The sequence below is a fragment of the Filicampus tigris genome, chromosome 2 (genome assembly GCF_054856515.1).
Source record: "Filicampus tigris isolate MCC_2025a chromosome 2, RoL_Ftig_1.0, whole genome shotgun sequence".
In the NCBI taxonomy this organism is placed as follows: Eukaryota; Metazoa; Chordata; class Actinopteri; order Syngnathiformes; family Syngnathidae; genus Filicampus; species Filicampus tigris.
The window spans coordinates 34,194,915-34,216,690 of record NC_141218.1 but is presented as its reverse complement, the minus strand read 5'-3'; the positions used below and the strand labels follow the sequence as shown (position 1 = coordinate 34,216,690).

At 41.2% G+C, this 21,776-nt stretch overlaps 1 protein-coding gene across 2 annotated transcripts; it reads right to left on the bottom strand.

Moving 5' to 3' along the window:
* Positions 1–4,932: 4,932 nt before the first annotated feature.
* On the bottom strand, positions 4,933–21,647 carry lonrf4 (LON peptidase N-terminal domain and ring finger 4). Of its 2 annotated transcripts, none has more exons than XM_086023756.1 (12): positions 20,832–21,647; positions 19,057–19,175; positions 16,302–16,424; positions 15,358–15,558; positions 15,153–15,279; positions 14,941–15,016; positions 14,387–14,501; positions 14,147–14,268; positions 13,871–14,029; positions 11,982–12,144; positions 11,757–11,906; positions 4,933–10,706 (listed from the first exon to the last, which is right to left on the bottom strand). In XM_086023756.1, the coding sequence occupies exons 1-12, from the start codon at positions 21,127–21,129 to the stop codon at positions 10,557–10,559; spliced, it is 1,803 nt and encodes a 600-aa protein (XP_085879882.1). In that variant the 5' UTR covers positions 21,130–21,647; the 3' UTR covers positions 4,933–10,556. The 2 variants fall into 2 exon arrangements, with proteins under 2 accessions (XP_085879882.1, XP_085879883.1); XM_086023757.1 differs by having other exon boundaries at positions 15,448–15,558.
* Between the last annotated feature and the right edge of the window lie 129 nt (positions 21,648–21,776).

The window sequence follows — 21,776 nt, the reverse complement described above, 5'->3', positions numbered from 1 at the left end:
CCACTTTCACGTGGTCCCTGTTAGTGGCTCTGTGATTTGGGGTTTGGATCAGCCTACTAACTAACCAAACAAACCAGGGGACATCAAGAGAATATTTAAGATTGAGTAATAACGCAATACTATTGTGTTTTATTGCTAAACTTTTGCGTTTTAACTTAAGATGTTTTAATTTTTTACAAAATAATTATTGCAAAATAATGCAAGGTTATTTTGAGAGGAAACAAAGACTTCCGGGTCGTTTAAATGTATACGCTGGTAGAGATTTGTACGGTCTAAAGATGTGCCACACAAGGACATACAGTACTTCGCATGCAAAGGGATAAGGTACTAAATGTGCACAGATAGTTAACAAAACTATACCGGATTACACACACAAGACAAGGCTGGCTGTGTTTCTGTCAGTGAGGTGAAAAGGCTGACTCCTGTGGCATTGTCCATGGTATTACATGTGTTGAACCACTAGAGGGCAGAATATGCATGTGCAGTGTGACTACTGGTAAGCACATGAAAAGCGTTGTGCGGGCAATTAATGAAGGCGGCTCCGGAGAAGAGAACATGCAGTGACTGAATATTTATTTGCATAGCTGTGCTAAAGCTACGTAGTCCTGCAGCAGCGGACAGTCAAGGGACATGCTGACGTCACTCGCCGGTGTGCTCTGACGCTGCTCATGCTATTGGGTCTCATCACTTGTCAAACTAGTAGAACTCGCGCTGTATCTCTTGTTGAAAAATGTCCTGCACAGTTGGGTAACTAGTGGCGCGTTTGAAGTGTTCTGAGGCAATTTTTGTCCTTTGCCCATTTCACAGAGTCGGTTGAGATGAAGTTTTCTCCGGCTACTTTGGTTTCCTCCCACATTCCAAAAACATGCATGGTAAGTTGATTGGACTCTCTAAATTGCCCCTATAAGTGTGATTGTGAGTGCGGATGTCTGTTTGTCTCTGTGTGCCCTGCGATTGACTGGCAACCAATTCAGGGTGTCCCCCGCCTACTGCCCGAAGACAGCTGGGATAGGCTCCAGCACGCCCCACGACCCTTGTGAGGATAAGCGGAATGGTTGGATGGATGGTTGAGATGATTTTTGGCCACCTCGTGATCACGTCACACGCATGAGGGACGATTAGTGGGCCGGACTGAAATCCACCTCTGCCCTTGCTTAGTCTGACCCTTTTTTTAAAAGTTGTTGCCCTCCGTCCCAAAAATGGTCATCCGTCCGGCATGGAGGAATGGAGGGACGGACTGCTCAGCTCTGGTGTCTTGTTGAAGTTGAGGACAGTGACATTGTCTATTGATTTCAAGACTTTTATGCACACCGAGGCACAGAGAAGGGCCTTCCCTAAAGTTTGATCCATATGACTGCTTAAAGTGTCAGAAAAAGATGACTAATTCAAGGGGGAGTAAGAGTCTGGCTCAAACTTATTGATTACTTAATTGATTGGGACTTGTGTCCATAAAGTATAAGTGCAGATTATGAGTCTGATAATGTCAGCATTCGAAAGCAGGCAAAAGGTCAAGTTTACAAACAATTCAATAAACTCTTTCTGGGGAAAATGTCAAGAATTTTATTGGTATTTTGGTTTGGTATTTTTTAGGAGAACCCTTTATGGCGGATTTGAATTAGAAAAATAATAGTGTTAGTCCAATGATGATTTTAGTCAAAAGTGATCATTTACTTAGTATAAAGCCACATGTAGAATAATAATAACATTTATTATTATTATTATTATTATTATTATTATTAGTTCTCTAGTCACTTCTCTAACACATTAGTTAGGCAGTTATTTGGTAAAATAAAACCTTTTAGACAATGGCCCTTATGTGTTAACTCTGGGGAATTGTTTTGAAACATCTGACATGGAGTCAACATCATTACAATTGCCTACGTACCTCTGCCTCTTTGCCCATCACATACAGTAATGTATATTATTTGGCAACGCACACAGGCCATTTTGAATTTTATACACGCAGACCTGTGTGATTTCCAAATGAAAGAAGTCCAGCAGCCAGGTGTGCGTCACCGTGGGCGCTAACGTCATGAACCAGTGAGCCGGTTGTACTACATCATGACTCCAGCAGCGCCCCACCGCTTCCTGTTTACCCTTCACTCCATCTCTCAGCAGGTAATCGTGAGCCGCCACTTTTTTTTTCATTTCGTTTTGATTTGTTTAAACAGGATAAATCCGGACTTGTTTATTTTTCTAATCCCTTTAGCCCATATACCCTGAGTCAACGTTGCAGCAGTGGCTTATTTTGTCAATTAGGCAAATACAGAAAACAAATACTTTTCAAAGATTTTAAATATATCGTAACGATTTAACAAATCCAGCTTTTTGGCTTACTAAAAAAAACATTGGCCAAGCTGAGCTTCTTCATGCACCTCTTGTATCTTGAATAATTAAAGTCCCGGTTGTCGCGGCCACCTAGCTAGCTTCTTTGCTGTGGAAAGATAAAATAATTCTCGCTTCAAATATAAAGTTTGTCCGTTGTTTAATTATAAACCCACGCTTGACATTCAGCATTTGCTGGCCAGGATGTGTTCCTATGACAACAGTGTTACATTTCTTTTTCTCCTGGTGCTGTGCTCTCTTGCTGCAGGCTCATCTAATTCCGTAGATAGACTCCAGTGAGATGTGCCATCATTAGGTCAAATAATTATTCCATATCATTTTACTTTTCAGGACCGCTGCATGCCAATCTGATTTATTGTACAAATTTCATCCCAATTCAAAATATACCGTCCAGGGAGGATTTCTTCATCATCTGTGTGTCTGTCATCAAATGTCGGTTGTTTAACAGCAGGAATGTAACAACAACACACATAGCCCAAAAACACATGCATTGCACATACACTAACAGTCAGTTCCGTCTTTGCAATAACTCCTCCAAAACGCCTGTCATTCTTAGTCATAGCAAACACTAGCAGGGAGTCACCACAAGACGTACGATGGATCCATTTCGCGGAGAAAAGCTTTCTTCAAATGTATCGGCCTTTGATGTCGATGCTGAGCTGCTTTCCAGAACCTCATTGAAGCCAGTGACACGTCTTTGTCATTTGCCTGCTTCCTGCAAACACTTGTGCTGCACTGCTTTCCTCCAGGTTCATTGACTAGTGTGGATCACGCACGCCTATACTGTACTCACACATTCTCCTGTCACTCTTCCTTTTAGCTTCAAAACCATTTCACTTATAATTCATGCTTTTTGTAATTGATAGGCTCTTCCTGTTAGCTCAAAACCTACGACACGTGGTCATTTCAGCTCGGAAAACCCATACATTCATCTAAGGAGTTTAGAATGCACGATTGACGTGAATTTACGGCGCATTACTATTCTTTTACAGATACAGAGCGTCCCCTGGTGGCGAAATGGCTTCACTATATTTTGTGACCCTTTCCAAGCAAGCGTCTGTTGTGATTAGGAAATAACTCTGGATTCCACTAAAATGTGCAAAAACAGAAAATCTGGTAGTTTGGTGATAACCTGATTTGTATTAACTAGTACCACTGGAAGGAGATAATTTGGGAGAATGATTAGCTTGAAAACACCAAATGTGTCTTTGTTAATCAATCAGTCATTATACAGCTATGTGCAGTATCAAATCAGTCTTTTATTCAACGAAAGCTGCTGTAATCATGCTAATTTTAATTTCCAGCCACAAGAAATTATGTAATACTCTTTTCTTTTTTTTTTACTTTTCTACAGCAGCAGAACTTCACAGTTTTCTCAAAAATTGTTTCCATGGTGATCTGCGAGGCCTTTTATTCTGCCATCAGTCCTCAGCTGAAGCAAATGATGCTATGCTGTGTACTGCAAAAGAGCGCAGTATTTCCATTTGGCTTGTCATAAAAAAATACATCCCCACCCAACTCAAGCCCCCCAGGGAAAAAAATGCCACTTGGAGCTTTGAAAAGCTTAAACTATAACATTGAAAAAAATAGCAAATGGGGTATCAGAAAAAGATTATTCAGTCTTCCCCCAGCTTGGTATGGGGATGGAGGAATACAAATCAGACAGAAATGGACAAAAGTGGAAAGCAGTTTCTTTTGACCTGTGTTACTACGAGTAACTCCAATGTCTCTGGAAGGCCGACCTACCATTAGACCACATTGCCCACTATTCACAATAATTTCTGTGAAGAAATCCCAATCGTGTGGAAAGTGCTATTTGTTGCGTCTGTGTTTGGACGCAACAAATTGAGGTGAAAATCAATTTTGTTTACACATTTGTTTGAGGACACTCACTCTTATGTAGTCTGATTACAGGGAGGTTAATGATTGCCTGTAAAGGTAAAACAGAGCAGGGGCCAAGTGAAATTATAATGAACCGCATGCAACCTAGTAAGCCGATTATACACAAACTGACAAACATCTGGATGAGAAGTCTGACATTAGTGTTCTATCCACACCCAAATTAAATTAAGTACTGCATGTGAATACTTCAAATATCCTATACAAAGCAAAGATGTGTCCTTCAATTACAATGAAAACTGGTACTACTGTACATATGAGTCATTAAGGACAGACCAAGTGTCATAAAGTAAAGCTGAGTCATTTGGTGGGTAAAACACAGAAAGAAAAAAAAAAACAACTTAACTGTATTGCCAGATGTGAGATGAAGCCGCCAATGGATGATTGCCAGCAGTGCTGTAACGGGTCTTGCACCAACGAGACCAAAGTGGCTTCAAGGAGCAAAAGGGTACCATGGTTGCTTTACTTGCTTGAAACCTGGTACATTTTCCAAGCCCAGCGAAAAAAGTCTGTTATCTAATTGTGTCATCTGATCTCTTCATTGTATTGGTCCTTCATTAGTGACTTTGTTTGCGCCAATTAAGTCTTGCTTTGTTGTTTTAAAGACAAGTGTAAAAAAATTCACACTTGCAGAGCTCTTGCTATGTAGAGTGTGAGCCTGCAAGTGTGAGTCACGAGGCAAAAGGCAGCATTTAAAGTCATTTTAATTTCAACTTTGTTACAAAACACACAAACTCAGTGTAGTTCTATAAATCACACAATGTATGGCACAATTCATTTTAAAAGAAAAAAAAAAGTATACTTCTACCCAGTTAATCCTTTTCCAAAGTAACAATGTATAACATGCAGCTTTGGCCATCCATGGAATGTCACATTTAATCCATATAAAATGATAGCAGAAACAGTAAGACACTGTATGTTGTTCTTATGTTATGCCTGTGAGACTTGCACAATGCTCACACTCAAAGGCACTCAAAGCAACGTGAATGATGGCAGAGGGGCCACCGCTAAAGTGCTGGGACCGATAAAGTGTTTGGGCCAAGGGGAGGTGTTATTGTAGATTACCACTGTGGTGATTTTTCCTTACTTAGACCATGGCCATTTCATTTTGCAGTTTTCCCTCAGTACATGACACTGGGCAGCCTAGATGGCGTTGACATGTTGACCTTCAATGTAGCCATACCTTCATCCATCATCCATTATCCTGACAAGGGTCGCGGGCGTGCTGGAGCCAATCCCAGCTGGCTTTGGGCAAACAACAAACAAACAAACAGACAAACAAACATCCGCACTCACAATCACACCTAGGGGCAGTTTAGAGTGTTCAATTAACCTACCATGCATGTTTTTGAAATGTGGGAGGAAACCCGGGGAAAACCCACGCAGGCACGGGGAGAACATGCAAACTCCACACAGGAAGGCCGGCCGGGGCCAGATTTGAACCAAGAACCTCTGCACTGTGAGGCGGACGTGCTAACCAGTTGACCACCGTGGCACCCGCTATACCATCATAGTAAAACAAAAAGGTTTGCAGGCAATGAAAACATACATGAATCCTTATTACAGATGACAGACGACGCAAACAATGACACTTGTACCTGACTCTCCACTGGCAATGCATGCACAAAAATAAAAGGTTGTCAAATTCAACTGCTGAAACTGTGTACACCACAAAGTGATCGACAACATCAGTTAGCAACCTGGTTGTTCGATTGTATAAAAAATATCATTGCCTTCAAGTAGGTGCATGTTTACACTGAACACAAATTATTATTATTGCAACAATCACTAATACAAAACATGGGCATTTTTATGTTCAAAAGTATAAAACAATCCATACCAAATGGCTGCCACGGATAAGAGAATACCAGCAAGAGGTAAACTTGAGCATAGGAAAATTAGTCTGCAAAGCCAATAACTAGAAATTAATTAGAGGTGCAATGATCGACAACTAATTGATTATCTAAATAATTGATAATTATTTGGTAAAATCAATTCAGCTTCTCAACAGTAAATATTATTCGATTTCTGTAGTCCTCCAAAATAAAACATTTGCTTTTACTTTGGAAAACACTGATCAACGGTTTTGCCTATTTTTTGACGTCACGGACTGAACCAGTAAGTGAATCATATTTGTTTGTGTATTTTCTTCTCTCATTTGAAATAATGTAGTTTTTCAATAAAGGGGTGGAAATTAAAACATGCTTTTTTAAAATCAGATTCACCAATTAATCAACAAAATGATCAAGAAATTAAAGAGACACTTGGGTGAGCTTAACATTGGCACTTATATAATACGTTTGCATGTAAAACATTAGTACTAAAATGCCCACCTCAAAAGACTCTGTAGTGATTTAAGGTATTTTTTTGTGATTAGGTTTACGACAAATTTTCACGCCCTTGTGGTATGTTTTCGGTCTCAGCGGTCTACGTCACGCGAGGAAGGCATGCGTGGTAATATTGCTCGCTTTGTCAGTTCTGTTGTCTAAAACGGTGACTGATCGCCCCCAAAATGCAAATGCACATGACTACTCTTGTCCACTTCAAACTGTGAAAGTATAAAAGTGTTCTGCACAATAGTTTGGATATATTGACATAAAACGTGATCTCATCATGATCACCTCCACAAAATCAAATATACAGTGGCGATTGCTCCTCCACTTTCACAAGCTGAAGCGGACAAGAGCATGAATGCGCACACGAACCCCGACTGGTTATATTTCGGACATTTTGCGACGCTAAACTCGTGTCTCAGGAGGGAGGGAGACACGGCTTGCAGCAGCAGCAGGCAGATTGGAGCCCCCCGCTTCCCTCCCGGTTAAAAGTAGGATTGGGACAGCGGAAGTTTAGCAACAACTAGCTTCAGGCCGTTAAAACAAAAGGCGTTAGCACAACAACATTAGCTTCTTACTGTCCGCCCAGCGTGTGGAGGTGAAGATGAGCCTGTGTCTTCATGTCGCCTCGCAAGCAGTTGCGCGCGGTGTCTCTGCCATTTGCTTGCAGCCCCCTTCTGCCTGAGTGAAGCGGCTTGAGAGTGACAAAAGCCCTCATCGAACAGCAAACGAAAAGTTCCAGCGAGGCTGACTGCACAGCCGAGAGTGTGGCCGCATTGGAACGTGCCATTTTGGCTGTTACCCACCAAATTGGACAGCGCGTTGTAAGCCGAAAATCTGGGGCACTCTTCATCCAAATAAATGTGCACGTCTCATTTCCACTTCAGTCTCTGTAAATATCCTGACTGCTGTTTAATGCCTCGCCCGTCCATTCTAACCGTGATCAGCAAAGAAGGAGTGTTTTTTTTTTTTTTTTTTTTAAGCAAAGAAGCAGTGTATGCTGGTTCCAGCCTATGTAGCTCTGCTGACTTCCACATTTCCTCATTTTCATATAAATCAGCCACGGAGAGGTTAATCCTTTTGATATGTTGAAGTGGGCATTAGTAGAGATGTCCAGAGAAATTTTGGTGCCATTTGATTGGCGTTTTTGGACGCTATAAGCAATGAAAGTACAATGATTTCCAATGGAGAGTTTGGAATCAGCCAGTAGCGGACGCCGTCGATCGCGGCAGCTCTGAAATAAGTGAGGGCAGTGAAAAAGACGACGTGCTTGTCGACTTAGAAACAGTGGAAAGTGAAAACAGTCGAACGTGATATATGGTTAAGATGTATGTTTGTAGACAACAACGATATTAACGTCTTTGTACCAGAATAAAGGATGGTATATACCGCTCAATTTTTTTAAAATTAAAAATAGTGCTTCTCTTGCACTGATAAAATAAGTTATTTTTACATCTTTGATTGCAACAGTAACGATCAATAAACGCGGGCCAGTTTGAAGGCCACATGTCTAAGCTTTCAATTTCTTTTGGAATTATATCTGCTACAGGGGCTGAGATATTGATTATTTTGTAGGTGTTGAATTTCCGGGAAAACTTCAGGTTTTTGAGGGTGATTTCAAAGACGACCTTAGGTTTTAAAGAGATGTTTAGCCAGGCCCTTTAGGACGTAATGGGTCAACGGTGAAATCGACATACGCGGAAATTCGTGATACATCGCCAGTGTACGAACGGAACTCGTTCGTAAATTGAGGACTTCCTGTACATACATACATACATACACACATACATATACATATATATATATATATATATATATATATATATATATAATACACATTAGTGCTGTCAAAGTTATCACACTACATATGAACAGTATGTTGAATGTATATATCCGTCTTGTCTTTTGTCTTTCCATTCCAACAATTTACAGAAAAATATGGCATATTTTGGAGTTTGAATTGCAATGAATTATGATTAATTATTTTTTAAGCTGTGATTATCTCAATACAAATTTTTAATCATTTGACAGCCACACACACATACGTACATACATATAAATACACAGTGGTCCCTCGCTGTATGGTGGTTCACCTTTCGTGGACACTACATTGCAGATTTTTTTTTTTAAAGTGCTAACTAGGAATGTCACAATATCGGCAATATGGTGCTATCGCGATTTTAAAATTGCCACAATATATCGTCGTCATGTCATGATATTAATAGTAGCAAATCTGTTTAAAAGCCCCTGTTGTTTTCCATTTGTGCAGTTCCAGCACCCTCTGGTGGTTAGTTTATTAGTGCAGTTTAATTTGAGTAGGAGCCCGTGAGTGGCCAAGCCTATTTCTTTGTGAATGCTATTATGAACAAAATAAGAATATTATGTTTTTTGAGGGGGGGATTTTAATGTGAGCTCTTTTGGATATTGTGACATCCCTAGTGCTAGTTTGTCTGCTATTTTCACAGCGTATAATGTGTTGGTTCAAAAGTAAGTCATCATTATTTGTATGAAAATGTTAACATTTTTATTTATTAAACACATTTTTGGGCCTTTAACTTCCTGTTGTGGTCATTTAGATACGCGCGTAAAAATAGATAATTTCTTACGTTTCTGATCTACTGTGTTGTTGATTAAAATTAAATGTGTCAATTTGAAAATATGTAATTATTATTTGTATGAAAATGTTTACATTTTAATTTCTTGAACAGATGCATGGGCCTTTTTCCTGTTGTGATCATTTATTAGCAATATTCACAGGTCAGTGTGACCTATTCTAATGTTTATCCATCCATCCATTATCTATACCACTTATCCACACAAGGGTCGCAGGCGTGCTGCAGCTGTTTTCGGGCAGTAGGCAGGGTACACCCTGAACTGGTTGCCAGCCAATTGCAGGGCACACAGAGACAAACAAACAACCGCAATCACAATCACACCTAGGGGCAATTCAGAGTGTCCAATCAACTTGCATGTTTTTGGAATGTGGAATGTTCAACATGCATGTTTTTGGAATGTGGGAGGAAACCGGAGTCCCCGGAGAAAACCCACGCAGGCACGGGGAGAACATGCAAACTCCACCACAGGGAGGCCGGGGCCGGATTCGAACCCACAACATCTGCACAGTGAGGCAGACATGCTAACCAGTCAATCATCCAAAATGATCACATTACGCAATGTTTTTTTTAATTAAGAAACGAAAATGTAAAAAACGGCCAGCAGAGAGTTAAATCCTTTTTTGTCCTCCATTGATTTTCTACACGGGTCAATTTAACTCACAACATAACAGGTGGGTTCAAAAAGGCTTTGACCTTTGTTTCGTCATGTGACGTGTCATCTTCCACACGGCTTATCCTGTACAGGGTCACGGGGAGGTGCTGGAGTCTATCCCAGCTGACTATGGGCGAAAGGCCCTTTGTTTCGTTGTAAAATAATATTAAGAATATTAATAATTAGAACAATAATAATAAAAATATTAACAATAATTATCATGTATACTTATATTTCTTACTAAGGTTTGAATTTTGAGCATGTTTAAACAAGAGAGAAACGTGAGAAAATGTTAATGGTGAAGTCTACAGCCTTAAATCACAGTATAAAAAAGAAAAAAAGTTTCCTACTTTGCGGATTTTACCTATCGCGGGTTAAGGTGGAACCTAATTAATTTTGGCACGTAACCCCCACGATAAATGAGGGACCACTGTGTGCAATGATATACAGAATTAGCAAGGATAATACAAAACCAAGCTTTAAATAACTCCTTAGGGGTTTGTTATGAATTAGTATTTATGGTTTTGACCAAATGATTTGGCCTTGACGTGTGACATAAAGCAGCCCCTTTGTATTTCAGAGTAGTTTAGCCCAAAAACTGTGACGTAAGTGAAATCAAAACTTCTTAGCGTCACTCACAAGTATTATGTATGTATGTAAAATATTTGACCCTCAGCCTTTTATCTCAGAAATTCCAGCAGGATGCTGCGCTTAGCTCTGAGAGAAGTACTCAAGGATGAGGCGTAGGTGACCTAGCCGGTCTTTCAGCGAAGAGAGGGAGAGGACTGTGGTTTCATAAGTAGGGTCCAGCTGGAGGACAGACAGCAGCCACCAGCACCAAGCTGGACCGTTGGATGAGGCCTGAAAAAAAAAAATGAAATAAATACATCACTTTTTAAGGAAAATGCACACAGTATGTATAAGCACGGGTGAAAAGATACAAGCACTCCAGCACCAAGTACTATTTATGAGCCATATCAAAAGATCTAACCAATTACAATTACGCCACATTCATTTTTGATTTGAGCAAAAGCAAAAAATGCTCTGCTTAACACCATTGAGGGATTTGATGTTGGGATTATTCATAGCCTATTTCCTTTTAGAAACATCGCCAGTGCTAATGAGAGCAGTCAGTGTAAAATCCCATGATGGGCTAATTAAGTGATATTGAGTGATATTCTTACTCAATACTCAATATTTACACACAAACGCTGCGATGACACATACAGACCGGTAATACAGGCATATATTCTTCCTACTCTGCGTCAAACAAGTCATAGTGAGAAAGCACAATTGCAACTTTCTTCTTCTACTCTTTTTATTTTCATGTAAGTGCACCATGGCACCACATTTCATCTAAGAGGCCAAAGCAAGCGCAACAAGAACAGCCGTTATTTATTTATTTAGTTAGTTTTGTTCTTTTAATTGCCATTTTCTTGTTGTTATTTCAAGTCATATTGAAAGTTGAGCTTTGGTAGTTGAATAAAAACTGAGTTTTTAAATTAATCAATAATCACAGTTACTAATTGTGATTTTTGTATCAATCAAACCTAATCTCAGCTCTTGTTGAATGTGCATCTTTTTGCTGAAAAACGACACAAGGAAATTTAAAAGAACACTGGCTATATATTGAGAGAGAGTATGAATAATTTCAGACATCGGAGCTTGATGTCGAAATGTACAAATGAATGAAAACAAGATTTTAATACTTGCAGTATAACACGGCATCTTAGAGTATCTACACTTTGTTGAATACACATCAATCTAATAATAATGTGCATTAACACAATATTTGGCCATGGGATGAATAATTTGTAAAGACATCAGTATATTGGATTTAATGTATGGTACCGAAGTAGTTTGAGAAACGTTCATTGAATGCGGATTGAGGGTGATGTCTACAGGCCCTACCTGAATGTTCTCCTCAATGCTCGGCATGATGCCATACTGCCTGTTGATCTGTTCTCTCATACGGCTGCCGAGGCGCTCATACCAGTCCTGAGCCTGTTGATAGACACTATCGTGGAGACGCTGCAGGAGTTCCAACTCGCTCCCTTCCACCTGCAGGAAGGTGGAAGTCATTGAGTTGATCCAAATACTCTCAACAGATGAGGCAACTTGTTGAGCAAGTCCTACCTTGATGTCCTCCAGATATTCGATATCAGCAGTGTGGTAGCCATCCCTGAGACCTCTTTTTAAGACTCTGAACCTGTTGCTCCCCACGCTGTCCACATAGGACCGTCCATCAGGCAGCAACTCCAGGCTAAGGATCTCCAGCATGCAGCCATAGTCTGCAAATCTTGGGAAACGCAAAGGAGAGATGGTGAATCGAGTCACTAACTACATTGATGACATTACACAGCATGAACAAATCTTTGGCAATTGAGTCACGTTCCCGTGACACAGTATTATATCCCAAAAATGGAGCCCTGCAAAAGAAAGTTTTGGGAAAACACTTTTCATTCATTCAAGTTGAACTATATAGCAGAAGGTTGTGGGTTCTCATCGTGGCTCTCTTATTCCTTTGGCACTGAGCTCGTGCAAGTGTTGGTTCGGAGCTACAGCCCAAATTAGCATTGGTTATTAGATTTTTGACTGCAAAAGCAAAACAGCCAGACTCGTGTCCCATCTGAGCCGTTCCAGAGAGGAGGCTGCTGTAAAACATGAGTGGCTGAAGGAGGTGACCACACGTCAGCACTTAAAAGGGGAAATCAACCCAAAAGATATTTTTTTCAAGAATGTTCCCAGCAAGCCTACTAGTTGAAACATGGCATTCTGATTAATATTGTGTTTGTGGAATATGACTTAAGGAGCAAAATCCATCCCTTTTTGAGGGTTTACTTCACGTGGGAGTTCATAGTGAGCGAAGAATATAGCTGAATGCATTGTTGAATGGCCAATAGCTTTCCGGGTTGGAATTTTCTAACCATGAGGAATAGTGACTACCGCCGCTGATGGTATGGAAGGGTATTACATCTCACGCATGCGCAGAACGTAGTTTCATGGTCAGCGACGCTGTCTGTCTGTCATTGGGGTGTATTTTTCCAGCGTGACGTGCCGACAGCAGGCCCGACGCCACAGGGGGTAAGCGTCGGTCACTGTTGGCCAACGTCGTATTAGTCTATCTAGGCCATGGGTGTCCAAACTCGGTCCTCAAGGGCCGGTGTCCTGCCTGTTTTCCAGCTCTCCGTGCTGCAACGCACCTGATGATCGTTAGCAAGCAGAGAGCTTGCTAACGATCATCAGGTGCGTTGCAGCACGGAGAGCTGGAAAACAGGCGTGAAAGCGGCCCTTGAGGACTGGAGCTGGACACCCCTGATATAGGCCTTAACTTGTGTGTTTTGCATTGACTCCTCATGCTATTGTTCTATGTTGTTGTTTTTTTAAACAAACAAGAATATACAATAATTATTTTCACGAATCATCCTATTGAAATGTATTGTGGCCATTTTTTATATCAGTCATCACACGTTCGGCAGTTTTTAATCACCTTAATCATGTGAATGTAGAAAGTATGTAGAGATGCTAGCTCTGCTAACTGCGTTGAGCAGGACACAATGCTAAATACAAATGAGTCTTTTCTTTGAAAATTCAATTACTGTATTATGAGTTGATTACAATTCTCCTGTTGATGGAGAGACTAAACATTTTAAGCCGTAACATAGTCACAATATAAGATGCAGCTGCAATTTTTTTTTTAAATTTAAATCGTAACTTGTTTGTGTTTCAGATTATGATTCCTAATTTATTTGTGCGAGCAAAGTGGAACTAGGGGAAATATTCGTGTGGGTGCAAATGCGTGGCAGATCTCTTAGCAGACTGTTTAGCCTGCTGTTATTTTCCACCCCCTCAGGGTCACATATGACTGGTTTAAATGTTGCCCACTGTGCTGTCTGCTTGCATATCACTGCCAGGCATCAATTGGCCTCTATCAACAATTGTTGTGCTTTAGTGTGAGTGAAAAGTAGCATAAAAATGCTGTGGAATGTCATTGTTGCAATCGTGAATATGTGTGTTTGGCATACCCTTTGCCATGTTCGTAACTACACATGCCAAACTTCTTTGTTCCTGTCTCCATACAGCGACGCATCATCAGTCGGTATCGAGGCTCAAAGATGTGCAAAGGGCACGGCACACCAGGATAGGCCACAGTGCAAACAAATATCGGGATGTCCTTGGTGAGGCTGTAGAGGAGAGGACAGGCATCAATAACGTGATCATATCGCAAGTGGTAAGAATTGAGGTGGCGTTCGCAATCAATCCAGAATGCATATTATGAGTTTTCATTCCATGGCACCTACTTTGACAGTTCTGCCATCTCTGCCTCATGTATTTGTTTCCTTTCAGCCAATTGGGAGGGGAATAGGCAGTTCATGATATCCAGAACCACAGCTGTAACATTGTACTTCCGATTTTTCAAGTACTGCAAATAAACAAAAGAGAGAAGAAGGAGATTTGAACCTATGCGCAGTTCTGAAGTGCTGTTAAAAAAAAGAAAGAAAAGTCCAATCAAACTGTGATTTATGGTGCACTATGGTTACCTCTTGTAGTGGCTGCTTGCAGAGTGGACAGCGGAGGTTGTGGTCCAGACTCCTCTCGATGCAGTTTTTACAGAAAGTGTGACCACATGGAGTGGTAACTGGCTCATGAAACAACCTTTAAAATGTACAAATACGTGAAATCATCAAAACCGGTCTTTACAGCGGTCCTTCTCAAATGCATCAGACCGTGACACCCCCTCAACGCATAGCACCCCAATGAACTTGCTTTTTTTTTTTGCCATACAAGTGTAATTGCACATTCACAACAGTGGGTGGCAGAGGCACTCTTAATTTTTGTCCGAATTTCAGAAGGAAATTGATGCACTTCCAATCTTTTCTGTACAGACTAAAAAAACTAGTTTAATCATGTTATTATTTGTTGTAAGTTGATCTATATTCCTCTCTTTTTCCTTTCATGTTAATACGCATACAATGTTATGCAGAAGTGTACTTAACAATTTCATAGCCAAATAATACTATTCATAGAGTAAGCTCGGTGGGATGGGTTGACAACCATGGAGACCAATATTGTTTTGAGAAAACAGGCGGCTGACCTGATGCAGAGAGGGCACTCGAAGTCTGACAAAGTGAGTACGCTCAGAGTTTTATCTCTGCCGTGTAAACTGGCACCTGAGATGAAAGCAAGTTGATATGACATCTGTTTTTAGGTGAATTTGAACAATAATATACAATATCTGAATGCTATAAATGACTTGTGATGATGTCAAATGAGAACATTTGTGTTTATAGTCGTTTGTCACTGTACCTCTGCCATTGACATCCTCCTTTCTTGTCATCATCTTCTCATCGTCATCACTGGCGGGCAGGAAGGAGACGGCTTGGCAGAGGCTGAGGCGGCACTCAGTGCCGGTGTCGTGATTCACTTTGGAGCTCTAAAAAAAAAGACAGTTTTACAACTTCCAGACTTTAAGCAAACACCTCCCCCACCATGCAAGCATTCTTCTCCTCACCCCATCTGGAGACCGCACATGGTATGTATCTCTCCTCTCTTTGCCCTCTGCATCGTCATTGGGATATTTGAGGCCCTCGGAGTGTGTTACCTGGGTGCCACTGAGGCTTGTTATTTTGTAGGATGCCTTCAAGTAATCAGCCAACACTCGCATAATGCAGGAGACTTCCTCTGGCACCGAGATGCCCTCTGCCTCCAGGATCTGCAATTTTAACAAATGCACTATTAACAATACATGACAATTTTGGAACAGGGTAATACAAAAAAGTGCATGATGAAATACAAAATATATCCACTGTCCACAACATTATGTACAACTGCAAATAACTAATGTTTGTTGACAGTCTTGGCTACAAGCCAGGGAGTGGAAGGATGCCAGTTCAATAGCATTGACAGATCTGCTATCAATATCAAACATCCATCCATCCATTATCTGTACCGCTTATGCTCACAAGGGTCGCGGGGCGTGCTGGAGCCTATCCCAGCTGTCTTTGGGCAGTAGGCAGGGGACACCCTGAATTGGTTGCCAGCCAATCGCAGGGCACACAAAGACAAACATCCGCACACACAATCACACCTAGGGGCAATTTTAGAGAGTCCAATCAACTTACCATGCATGTTTTTGGAATGTGGGAGGAAACCGGAGTACCCGGAGAAAACCCACGCAGGCACGGGGAGAACATGCAAACTCCACACAGGGAGGCCGGAGCTGGGATCGAACCCACGACCTCTGAACTGTGAGGCGGACGTGCTAACCAGTCGACCACCGTGCCGCCCAATATCAAACAAATGGTTGAAATTTGGACTGAAATACTACTCAAACAGGTGCATTTAGTAGTTGAAATATGAAGTCTTCAACATTATGTACATTGTAAGTTACCATTTGGCAAGGCAAATGTTCTTTTGTTTGTTCGACTTTACAGTATACAGGTGGGTGTCAACAACCTTCTTGATCTGATTCTTGGCAGGAACAAAGTCAGCTTGAAGTTGCAGGCAATGGTGAAACTGGATGAGGGATTGTGTTTGTTGAGCCATTTCCAACAGTAGGTTCCCTTTACGAAAGAAGCCCTGCGTACACAGAGGATCGTGATCAGCGCACCACTGCCTAAATAGTCAGTAGATTACTGTATTACATGTTCTCAATGTTTGGCATGTAAGGAAATTACATGATACATCTAAAAGCCTAGATAGACCAATACGACGTTGGCCAACTGTGACCGACGGACACCACCTGTGGCGTCCGGCCGGCTGTCTGCACATCACGCTGGAAAAACACACCGTAACGACAAACAGCGACGCTGACCCTGAAAGTACCTTCTACGCATGCGTGAGTTGTAATACTCTTCCATAACATCGTAAGTCACTATTCCTCATGGTTAGAAAAATCCAACCGGAGAGCCATTGGCTGGGGGCGGATTATAAAAACGTAAACAATGCATTCAGCTATATTCTTCGCTCACGATGAACTCCCACGTTCTTGACACAGTATTGTGAAATACTTACATTGTCAAACCTCGCTGTTGTACTTGTAAGAAGATGAAGGCAGCAAAGGCATTCTCACTGTTTATCTGCATTTCCCGTTGGTGCTCCGAGCGCTGATTTGCTAGCTAACAGCCAATCAGAGTGACCAAATGTCACAACTCACAACGCCAATTCAACATGCTAAAACGCCCACCAGACGCTTCCTGACGGGCTCCGACGCTACGACGGCGGTCACTACACCAATCAGACGGCAATAAAATGTTTGCAAATTGCATTTGAAGCAATTTGAAACAAAAATGAACACAAAAAAATTTGACTTCATATTATAGACTACACAAGAAATTTAACTTAAGTCACAGTCATAGCATGGTTGCTATTTTTGTGCTAGTAAAAGTAGTGTATATTTGCCTAAGATATGTTATTCTAAATAAATCCCTCGTGCGGATGGCTAAGTGGAGTCTGTTTAACATTTGGAAGCCTTGTCCGGGCAATAGATTCTGTTATGTTTTTGTGTCTCTCCGATGTTGATGGGTGGGGGTTCAGAGTTTCAACGATTTGCGTTGCAGACGACGCCAAATCTAACTCTGTGTTTTCTTGCTTGGGTGTGTCATAACATCATCGTAAAACCAAACGATGATTGAATAGATTTGTTGTGTTGCCGGTGGATGCAGAGACAACTTGCACTTTATATGTCTTTGCTCGCCGTCTTCCACGGCGAACCCAAAATGTAACCAAATAAGCGATTTCAACTTGCCTTGCTTGTTTACAAGTCGTTCCTGTGGCGGGTCTTGTGCCATTTTTAGGTCTGTTACTCTGTCAAAACGTTGAGTAGGAGCGTGTGCAGTGTGACTCGGAGGTGCGGGCTGGCTGGCTAGCTGGCGGGCTGGCTGGCTTGGAGAGGGCGGCGCGGCGGAGTAACTCGTGTGCGCATGCCTCAAAACAACTCAAAATTAGTATTAATAATTTTTTTTTACGATTATGCCAATTTTGTAATCGTGGTGTGTAATAATCGAAATCGTAGTTGGATTTCGATTAATTGCACAGCCCTAATACAGTGTATATAAATTAGATGATTTTGGATAAGGATGCAAAGTTTTAATTTTAATCCAAGGAATCTAATTCATTTGGTGACCACACTCATAACTCAAATCACAGTATCTCAAGTCATCTTTTCCAATTGAAATGAGTGGAACTAAAATACACAGTAATACAATTAATAATAATTAAATATAATTAAACAGTTGTATCACAATGCATCAATTGAATGGCCATTGTGCTGCTCTTTCAGAGTGCCCGCCTTGGCCAAATGGGAGCAGTATAAGACAGACACATAGCTACACTGTACTGCTCATTCAGCTCATCAGTACAGCACTCATATTAGTCATGATTCACAGAGGATCAAGATTATATGACTGTAAGTAGCTACTGTTGTCTGTAAACTGGAATTGCTATACTGTTTGTGATTAATCTAATGCTTAAAGCACTACAATAGAGATGCTATTTAGCGTTAGCATAAAGCTAGCTACCTGATTGGTTACATTATGTGGTTGTTTTCAATAGACAAGGTGTAATTCTCTTAGTTTAATGTTAAATTTGACTATGAACTTAAGCCGAGAGTGACAATAAACAGCTTGATGCCTCTGTTTTGAATCGTTCACTATTTTTTCAAAGTGCCGCTTATTGTGAAGTGAGTTGAGTTTACTGCCACAATACAGCACTCAAATCTCAAGTTTGCACTCGCAAGTCAATGGCAAAAAATGTTTTAAAAATAATCGGCCGACGGCTCGTATCGCCAAAAACTCATCAGTTGAGTGTCTCGTATCTCAGGGTACCACAGTTACAGTATATTGATTTTCATTAAATGTAACATTTTTATTAAGGGTGGATGTTTTTGCAACTGCACTTCAACATACTAATAAGTTATTTTTATTGGAATATTTTGGCTACCTCTATATCGAGCTACAAGAGAGGGGCATTCCTCAGGATGATGCAGTTCAGTTTCTATGCCACTGTAAACCACAAACACAATAATGAACCTATTGTAAAACTAATGTTGTACCTCTCTAACAGCATCAGTCAAAACTAATTGTGAACATCTTTGTAAAGTTTTTTTTTGTAGTTCTTCTGCTAGTTTTCATCAAATTTTGCAAGGTCTGGTGATGCCCATGTCTGCAAATGAACATTTTGGTTGATGCTTTTCCTGCTGCTTCAACCTCACCTCAGTCCATAAAGGCTGAAGACAGCAGAGGTAGTCAAGGTCCACAAGAGCATCAGGAAAACGCAGCAGGCCACAGTTTGCTTCAGCTCTGTACAGCTTCAGACTTGGGTCTTCTGGGACTAAAGGTGAAAAAAATGAAGCAACAAAAGTTGACAAATGAAGCAATAAATAAATGCATATACGTATATGTGTTGTCCGTACAATGTGATGTGCAAACCTGTAACAATGACATGGTTTGAGCCAACGGTTGCGCATGGTAAAAAGCTAAAGCCACATTGTGTTGCTTCATTCTTATCAGATTACAAATATATTTTTAAAAATTAAACTTAATTTGCACCATCTTACATATAAAATAAAATTGATATTTTAGATTACATATTCACTAGTCTGAAAGCACTATTTGAGTCTGTATTTAAACTCCATAATGAGTTGGTGATATAACAAGTTCCCTTTAATATGGCAAACAGGTGATTGATGCCCTCTGTTATAAAAAAGATTTACACAACAAGAAAAGATTATGCATCAACTGAAAAGTCTAGTACACCTGCCCTAGCAATATAAAACTCATAGTGCAGTAGACTACAGCTGTTACTTAAGGGCTGCCATACCAGTCATATGAGTTTTACTTAACATAATATACCGTGGAAGGTCCCACCCATGCTTTGAAATTATGCAAACAGTACATTCTTGCTTATGAAAGTGAAGTTAGCATTACGAAAGAAAAAAATGCATGACATGTTCACAAGAGTCCAAACCTGTGCTCAATACTGAAGCCATGGAAGCAATTATCAAGACATTTTTAACTAGATTTACAAAACTGTTCATTCACTCATATCATAAAAGACATTGACTGTGAACATGATGTTGTGAAAGACTTTCCCTACGTCCAAAATGTTGGCTGAAAGATGTCATCTTGTGTAATCTATAAACTCCTCGTCATATTTGGATGGTGTGTTTGTGTTCCAGGTTAAATTTATTTTGCACTGTGATTATTTGAAACATTCATCCATTATCAATACCGCTTATCCTCACAAGGGTCGCGGAGAGTGCTGGAGCCTATCCCAGCAGTCTTCGGGCAGTAGGCGGGGAACACCCCAAATTGGTTGCCAGCCAATTGCAGGGTACACAGAGACAAAAAAACATCCGCACTCACAATCACACCTAGGGCAATTTAGAGTGTCGAATTAGCCCACCATGCATGTTTTTGGAAGGTGGGATGAAACCGGAGTGCCCGGAGAAAACCCATGCAGGCACGGTTAGAACATGCAAACTCCGCACAGGGAGGCCGGGGCCGAGATCGAACACACGACCTCTGAACTGTGAGGCAGATGTGCTAACTAGTCAACCACCGCCTGGTGCCGCCTATATTTGAAACATATCTCACAATAATGCAGATAGCTTTAAAACAACACATCTCTGATCATTTCAACCAAAATGGTGCATTTCGTAAAATCTGAATTTTAGATGAAGCCCACTGATCTGACTCCTTGACCTGCTTAATCAGAAATCACAACAGCATCTTTGAAGCAGTTATTGAATTTGACTTTTTAAGGGCCACTGATGCCATTGAAAGGTTCGTATGGCGCATCAAGTTTTTAAATAAAACCTGGAGGATTTGGAAAGCATTCTGAGTGGTACGGTGTGATGCATGGAAGAGAGTAACAGAGCAACCTTGTTAAAGACTGATTATAGTAAAGAAACAAAACCAGTCACACAGTCAACACTAAAAGTTAGGGGTTTTGCTCTTTTGTATGTGCTTCTTGCATGTGCCCTACCTTGCTGTATTCCGTCGTTGGCGACGCGTAAAGCTTCCTGGTACTGCTTAGCGCGGAGCTTCTCCTGCAAGTGGCACTTAATCTTTGCGTCCTCGGGGCAGCACTTTTCAATGACCCGGATGATCAAAACATTGTTCTTGGCGTTTCTCGTGTCCCTCTGTTTTAATCTCTCTTTACAAGTGGGGCATTTAGACGGGAGGTAGGTCTCCGCGCACCTCCGACAGAAAGTGTGACCGCAGGCTATGGTCACCGGCTCCCACATCGGGAAGAGGCAGAGTTGGCATTCCAACAGCTCCATGGTGGCGGTGTATCGGACTCAACACAATATCCCGCGGAAAGAATTGGTGTTTTCCGTAAAGCCAAGCAAACGGGAAGACTTTCCTCCTCGACTGTGTTTCATTTACCGTATGAACAACACGGCAAAGGTGGACGCGTCCCCACTTGAACCCGTTAGCTCTCCGGCTAAGTTGAGCCGCTGGTTATCACTGCACACATTTTCTTTGCTTATCTAATGTAGGCGCCCCGAAACAAGTCGTCCACATGAATATGATACTACAGCATTCAGCAACCATAACGCGTTTCCCTCGCCACCAGGTAAAGAAAAACTCAGCCTCTTTTGAGCTGTCCACTCCTCTCACCGATCCAAACGCGACCAACGACTCCACAAACCCACCAGTAATATGTTAAATAATAGTCTCGTGGGTGCCTCGGTGCCCGGATTACCCTCTTCTGCTGGAGTGGATAGTGGATACTTCGCACACGGGTATATTTCCAGGTTACTGTGTTACACCATTACGTTACATAAATAAAGACCACGTGACGTAACAGCGAAGCTGCTGATTGGCTAAGCGGCTTGCCGTCAGCCCTGTTGTGAAACCAGCAGGCGGCGAGTTTCATAACATAATTCGAAGGTAAATTTTTATGGAATAGCAAACACCTAGCGCG

Coding starts and splice junctions, on each gene's coding strand:
- lonrf4 (XM_086023756.1), bottom strand. CDS start 21,129: ATGGAGCTGTTGGAATGCCAACTCTGCCTCTTCCCGATGTGGGAGCCG. Junction 19,176..20,831: donor CAACGACGGAATACAGCAAG/GTAGGGCACATG, acceptor TTTCACCTTTAG/TCCCAGAAGACCCAAGTCTG. Junction 14,030..14,146: donor GAGATGGCAGAACTGTCAAA/GTAGGTGCCATG, acceptor TCTCCTCTACAG/CCTCACCAAGGACATCCCGA.